The following is a 7,796-nucleotide window of genomic DNA, read 5'->3' as shown; positions in this document are numbered from 1 at the left end:
CCAGTTTGAAAAAGCACCATTAAAGTTAATGCATTTCAGTCGTGAGGGCAACCAGAGAAAGAATGAATTTCTGTAAGTCTTTGGTCTTTTTCTCACTCTCTTTTGCAATGTGAAACTTAAAGCCATAACAACAAATATAAAGAAAGAAAACTGGCTTTTGTTGTAAACAAGTGTATGTGAGAGCGTGTGTGTGTGTATTTGTGTGTGCATGCACAACAAAAGCTAATTTTCTTTAAGAACACCTGTATTTGCAGACTAGGTGTGATGTGAACTAACCTGATGTCTTCACAAGTTCCACAGGAATCTCTCTTTAAGCTTGGAGAAATTTCTAGGGAGTTTTTTTTTTTATTTAGACATAATTTTGCTATACTGTATATTGCAGACAGTATTTTTATGTTTATGCCTTAAACTTTTTTGTTTGTGCATGTATGTGATATTTCTGACTAAAGGAGAGAAGAAAAAAACTTCTCAAAATACAGCCATTTGACAGCACATGACTGAGAGAACCAAACATAAATCATTCTCATGCATGCTTGTTTTTTAAAAAAATGTATACCTAGGAGAGGTCTTATACATATTTTAGTAATTACTGTCTTCCCCTTTTGATGACTTCCTTTAGTGTTAACATATCTTTGTACTCTTAAGCTACCCATTTCACTGACTACTGAGTATAATATACTTCAAAAAGTGTAAAAAAACAAACAAACAAACAAAAAAAAAAAACCACAAAGAAACTTGGAGAATGGATACAGTTGTAGTATGGGTGTTAGGATCTCCGCTTTTGCTAAAGGCAAAGTCTTTTTGCTTTAGAAAAACCACCCTAACTCACCTGTGCAGCAGACGGGCCATACACTATGGGCAAGGTACAGGTGAGCACTGACTGCTTACTAAAGTGTCACATTTAAAGCAAATTTAACAAGGTCCTGAAGCCCTATAAAGTTAAGAGTTACAATATATAAATGCATTTATCTTTAACTGCAGTATTCATGGTTGCCTAAGGTATATGGGCATTAGCATCACAGTCCCTTGATTAGCATTTCAATGGGGTTTTAATGCTCTCCGCTGCAGACTTGCACACAGTGAGAATCAGGGGTCGGTCCCACAGCCACCCCAAGGGCTGGCAGTGTTTCCACTGCCGTCACTGCCCTGAATTTTCACCTATCCAGCTCCTGTCCTAGCTCAGGCCATGAAGTCATCAGCATCTCTTCCATCGAGCTCAGTAGAAACAAATTCACCACCCACCCCAGCCCTGCCTTAGTGTTGGGAGGTAAAACTAAACTCCCGTTTGAGATAAACATAACCTCCCCAAATAGCAAATGCTCAATTGAACTGAACTGCAGGCCCGATTCATAAAGAAATACACAAACCCTTGTTCGTTTTTGGCATTTTATCGATGGTAGGTAGAGCATATGGATGAAATTCCAGCCAGGGAGGCTCTAGTTTAAATGGACTGAGGGAAAACCAACCCACACAGGTTGAGCAACTGTGAGGGATCTCTGGGGAAGGCAGGAGGAAAAGGGACTCTCATGCATTTGCCTCATCCAACAGGTGAGTCAGTCACTCCACAACAGTCCCCAACAACAAACTATGAAGCTGGATGGGTTTGCATGCTGCTTTTTAAACAAAATGCCTGGTTTTTTTTCCCCTGGGATCTCAGACACACAGTCCTGTTTGCTCTGGTTTGCCACTTGCTGAACAGCAGGGGACTCATCGTGTGGCCAACACAAGCGCAGGCAGCATCGTCTAAACCACTGTCTTAAAATTCAGATGGGGCTCAAATGATTTACAAGTCTCCATATGGGGTCAATCTCTCTAGCAACAATTCCTCATCTTTCAACACAGCATATCATTTTATGCTTTTTAAGATGGAAACATGATTGTAAAATACATTGAAGCAACTAGAATTCCTTTACATAGACATAATTAAGATACCCTTTGTTCACCTCAGAGAAGCGTCTGCAGTGATGGCACAGATGTGTAAGGTTGTTCCCTAACAGCTCCCCCATACAAATTCATACCAAACTAAATGGCTGAATGTCCTTAAGTAGTTTCGTGGCCTTCGTTATATGAGAAGGTGACAACCTCGTCCAAGAGCCTAGCTGAGAAGACCAGCCACTCAAAATTAATTTGTTGAGATGGAAATCCTTAGCAGAGCAGCCAGAGGGTGCACAGGGATGAGGACTGAGCCCCCAGCCTGTCGGGAGCAGAGCATGGGAATCAGGATGCAGCGTCCCTGCTGGGTCAGTCCCTGCGTCCAGCCCTGCCTTTCTCACCAGCATTAATACTCTCGGGGATGAGGAGGTTAATGCAACTCATTTTCTGTACAGGGTACTCTTCCTGCAGCACGTGTCTTCACAATTGCTCACACGGGATTTGTTTATGAATTGGGCCATGCTTGCTATGAGGTTTGTGATCAGTATTAAGTGAAACAGGGAAAAAAACTCTACAGTAAATGTAGGACTATGAATGGGACTTCAGTTGTGGTCCCAGAGGTAACGTACACAGTATTTTGCTATATTTAACATGGTAAGAAAAAAGTCTGTATCACTCTAGGTGCCCCTACAGTCTTAATGCATTTCATTAATATCTGTTTTAAGTTGCACAACCAGTTCCCAAGACATCTCCTGTCCCTCCCCCCAAATAAACTAGTTTTAATAACAAGATAAATATGATGTGCTTCTCCTTGCTGAGTGCATTGACTTAAGGCATAGGCACAATTCCCCTCTTTGAACAGAGATGGTATAGTCCTGTGTCCCAATACAATTGTTATCCTGGGTGACCCTTTGCATTCAAATGTTGACTCAAGACATAATAATTACAAGAATCATTCATTAACAAATAGTTTGAGTTCGTTAATTAATCGGAAAACATTACTGAAATAAAAGTAGATCATGTAATCCTCTTTCAGGAATAATTTTTATGGGAGCATTGCTTTGTTAGGCAGCAACACATCTAATCTAAACTTCATAGAAATCTTTCCTTTGAGTCCAGCTAGTTTTGGATTAAGCCAGAATTGTTCATTTAAAAAAAAAAAAAAAATCAAACCCTGGTACTCTCCAGACCACAAGAAAATACGTGGAAATCTGTAAAAAGGAATGGGCTAAATTATTTCTGAATATTTCTGCCATTTCTGTACATTTTTTTCTTGAAGATCACTTGAAGAATACCAGCTTTACTTAGATATCACTAGGGATGGGCACAGATCTACCATATTTGCCCATGAGGTAATATTTTCAAAAGCATCTCAGTGGCTTAGAAACCTTGCTGTCCTCGTGAGATTTACTGCAACTTGGACACTTTAGCAGTAATTAGTACATTTGTTTTTCAAGGATTTTTACATGCATGTGGATGCAGTTATGGGTCAGAATTCAACTATCTGGGCTCTTCTCATTATTTTTCAGAACTTGAACTGTGGAAGTAATGTTACCAGATCAGATTTCACATTTTATCCTGCCCGTAAGTGACTCCTGGACTTAAATAAAGAAAAATGAACCCATTAAGAGATTCAACCACAGAGTTTTTGGGGCTCAAATTCTAGAGGAACCAGCACCCAAAGCTTTCCAGTAATCTGGTTTTGTCACAATCTTTAAATCATTGTCAGCATCTCTGATATTTGCAGTCTTCACCAAATCCAAGTGACCTTGAACTCTATATCCTGAAAAGGAAAGATGACAAAAATTCTGGCATAGCCTTGACAATACACATCTAATTGGTATGAATTTCTCTGTATCTATGGGTAGACTAGATAATTTTCTCCGTTTCTATAGGTTTTGATAGGTAATGTTCAAATCTTAAATCTTCACGCCTTCACATGGTATCTTAAATCTTTTAAAAATTAAAGGTGCAAACGGAGAGTGTAGGGTGATCCAGGACACCTGTTAACTAAGGAAGTTCTGGATTTTTCTATGTAGTCCAACTTTCACAATTTTCTTCCTTCCAGGAACTAAATGCATTGCCAGTTTTGTTAGCACAGAGATAACGTCAAGTTAGGATTAGAGCTGATGCATCACATCTGAGTAGCACAAGGCCATGCACAGCCAAGTCTCAAACCCCTCCAGAAAAATACATGATTATTCCAGCAAGATCTGGACTTTTCTGCTGGCCAAGTGCAATCCATGTCTCCCAACCAGGGAGTCATGCTTCAGGTGAAAATTAAAGAATGCAACTTAACCTCAGGTATCTTGGATCACTCTAGAGCACAGCACCACTACTGGCTATTTTGTTGGTTTGTGGTTTTTTTTTTTCATGCCACCGATTTAATGGTGCAAAAATAATCAGAGATGCTTCTTTTCCTTTTCTATGTTGGTGGATCTACATCGATTCCACGGTCTTGCCCAGCCAGCAATCCCCTTGCTCTGAGAACATGATCAAAAACGAGGGGTGATCATTAGACTATATTAATACGGAAGGGTCCAGGGGAGCATCAAGTCCAATTCAGCAGATTGTACCAGTAAATTTTGGTGTGGGGAAGAGAAATGCTACACAAATGTAACAGGGTCACCCTGGGATTCCTTGTACTGAAACACCATTTTACACAGAGGATATATATATATTTTATATATATATTTTTATATATATATTCACACACACGCGCGCGCACACACAAAAAAAGTCTTTGATAGGCTTTCTGTGTTCTAGTAAAAATAGTTGGCAGCTGCAATCTGTGAGACCAGAACTGGCTTTTGTGCTGCCTGCGATGCCCCACTGCAAATTGTCTCTCAAAGGCAGACGCTTGTATTTATCTGGCAGGTTGACCTAGTGTCTGCCTGAGACAGAAACAACCTCCCATTGGGACACACACAGAGCTCGTAGACTTTTTGCCTGGACCCTGCAGAAGAGGAAGATCCTTGAGGCAAGTTAGGTAGTTTGATTTTTGCAGAATTCAACGTTATCTGAAGTCGGAGGTGGGGGAGAGAGAGAGAAAGAGAGAGAATTAGTGGAGAGATGTTATTTTTGATCTTGTGTTTAAAGATGCTTCCTTTGGACAACTCAGCTGCTACAAAAGCTGGGTAGGCAAGTGTATTGAGATAGAAAGTCTGATGCAAATCTGGGTGAGCGTATGATCTGCCTTTACCATGAGCCACCTGAGACCTCCAGTTTGTTTTTGCTAATCTACCCACCATGTTTTCTTGGCTTGTAGCTTCCTGGGGCACCACCGTGCTTGGGTTAACCCAACTGGAGGTACCCCACTGGTAGGTGGGGAGCGCGTATGGTTCACATCTATGCAACGACTCGGCTCCTCCACCGGGACTTCTGGCACTGTGAGTGATCCCATTGCCAGTTACGCTTACAGGCTCATACCTCTGACTTTTATGTATATTTCATGTATACATATAACACTTTTATGTATATTAAAAATAACTTAAATGCTGCAACAGACCTGAATTTCTCCTTATAAAACAGAACATAAAACTGAACATGTGGCAGCTCTTAGACACGTGGCAGCTACAAGGGAGTGCTCTAACATTACCAAGAAGAGCACAGTAAGACACCTGCACACCAGAATATTACAGGGCGACTGACAGTATTTGCTCCTATCTTGCAATTACAGTAAGAGTCTCCACTTCAGTTTTAGTATCCAACCATCTAATCTCCCGAAAGAGGCAGGTCAATATATGCATTTTAAATTAGCGTTTCAAACATTAAGGCTTGCACTGCTTGCAGTAGTGAAATACCTTGGATTTCAATTGTAGTACATTAGGTAGGGGTTGGTTTTTGTTTTGTATTTTGGTTTTTTGTTCTTTTTTTTTTTTTTTAACACCCCTGGTCTGGGTTTGGAATGTCTTAAAATGCAAATGTTTAAAAATAACAGGAATTGCAATAAAAATCCCATGCTATTTATTACACCTGACACTAAGATAGGAAAACGTTAGCTTATGTTGGAGCCCTGCTGCCAGGAGGTTTGCTGGGGAATGGGAAGCTCCTCCTGTGGAGGCTCTCAGTGGGTTCCCCAACGGGAGCTCCTCAGCCACATCCTTCGGTGTCTTCCATCATTGCAGGAGGAAGAAGAGATAAGAACCATGTGCTCGTGTATTTTTGAGACACCAGGAGAGGCTTAACTCAACACCTATTTTACTTTTGTTCTTTGTTATCAGTTTTAGTTATTCTCTCTTCCTCTTTGGAAGTTTCCCCAGTGCAACAACCTGTGTCTCCTAATGTTCCCTTTCTTTCCAAAATGAAATCATCAGCTACAAAAGCTTTTCAGATCAATAACGATGAATTAAGCTCTTCTTATAGAAAAATGTATGATAAAAGATTTAATTATGTTGGCCAAGTAAATCTTGTTTTAAAGTGACAAGGAAACAAAGAACTTAGGAGCACTGTGTATTTTACAGCCGCATAAATCTGCTTGAACAACAGATGCTATTATCCAAGCACTTAAAAAATAATGAATCAGCCTTTGCCACAGAGCGAGGCTCGTTTGCATATGATATGTTCAATCACTGCTAGCAGAAACTTAGCTAGGAAGGCCTGCTTCACCAGTGCCTTCACACTAGTATTTCAAATGGAGCGGCTCAGTGACGCAGAAGGCTACAAATCTGCAGATCTGTGGCTTGGTTTGTTTTTGCTGCAGGGCTTGACGTCCTTTGCTTACCTCTCCGTCTTTGGATTCCAGCCTGAGCTCTGTCCTGCATGTGGCTTTCAAGCTGCCAGCCTCGGCGTTGATCTCGATGCCTTTTGGAGCCTCCATCACCAGCGCGCGCGTAGGTGACTCCAGTCTATAACAGAAAGGGGAGTTACAGAGCTCAGTGGGTTGAATATTCACGCTTAATCTCAGGCTGTTGTCTTGCACAGCCTGACTGCCCATTGCACGGCAACTTAGGACCTGCTTACATTCAGATCCATGCCTGGTTTAGTCAGTGGAAAGAATTCATGCATAGTGTGGTAAAACACATCACAAATCCAATCTGCTAACATTTCACATCAATGTTGCTATGCTGTAAATGCTGAGACAAGATGCAAGAGTTTAGCCCATGATCAACTTGCTCATATGCAAGATGTGAGGTTCGGAAGGGTTTAAGGGCATAAGGAAATCAATGAAAAAAAAAAAAAAGGCTGAAACCCCCAAAATTCCTGATCTCCACTGCTATGCTCATACCCCACTGCTCACAGCCAGGCCCCCTTGTGCAGTACTTCGACCCCTCCTAACCGTGGATACACCACACAGGGATCTGACAACCCTGTTATAGCACTGGCTAACACAACCAAACCTTTTAGTTCAGGCAATTGGGGTTAATGCTGTAAGATGTAGAAGCGCAAGGTTCAGTCTTCCTTGCTGATTATCCATTCATAGGTCTTGCATTAAACTTGTCTCTTTATTGTCTCTTCAGTGTCTTATTACTTTCTGCATTGAAAATGATAATAAAAAACAATTCTCCCTCTCTGGGAATATCCTCTTAGTTGATTTTATCACCATTTATTTACTGTACCATCACAAAATCTAGCCTATGATCTCCCCAGGTGAAGCAGGCAGGCAGCCTGGAACAGAAGCTCCTTTGCTTCGAGTGCTTTGGGCAGGCAGCACTGACAACACCGAAGCACAAGGGCACACACAACCACCGAGCTTACTTGGGCAGCTTTTAGGATTTGCTTGCATTACTGCAGTGGCACTTCAGCTATTTCTCTACTCTTCATATATAATCATTTGTGCAAGTAAGTGTATTCTTAAATGGACTCCTGCTGGTACTGAGACAACATTACGGGAGACTGAGGGAATTCGGCTGTATTTATTGCAGCCAACAGTTCAATAAAGCAAAGGCACAGTTCCCTCTGTGTGGCACTTTTCAAGTTATGAC

At 41.2% G+C, this 7,796-nt stretch overlaps 1 protein-coding gene across 1 annotated transcript in view; it reads right to left on the bottom strand.

Annotated features, from left to right (window-relative positions):
* Positions 1–4,718: 4,718 nt before the first annotated feature.
* SGCD (sarcoglycan delta) overlaps positions 4,719–7,796 on the bottom strand; it is a gene marked incomplete at both ends in the record, with an annotated part of 130,720 nt that continues 127,642 nt past the window's right edge. Inside the window, 2 exons of the mRNA XM_082323726.1 lie at positions 4,719–4,892; positions 6,596–6,719. Of these exons, the coding sequence (XP_082179852.1) occupies positions 4,719–4,892; positions 6,596–6,719 (298 nt within the window). The remainder of the gene's footprint in view (positions 4,893–6,595; positions 6,720–7,796) is intronic.

Source organism: Platalea leucorodia, assembly GCF_965183815.1.
Source record: "Platalea leucorodia genome assembly, chromosome: 11".
Classification (NCBI taxonomy): domain Eukaryota; kingdom Metazoa; phylum Chordata; class Aves; order Pelecaniformes; family Threskiornithidae; genus Platalea; species Platalea leucorodia.
The sequence above is the reverse complement of the archived record's forward strand: the minus strand, read 5'-3'. Positions and strand labels throughout refer to the sequence as shown.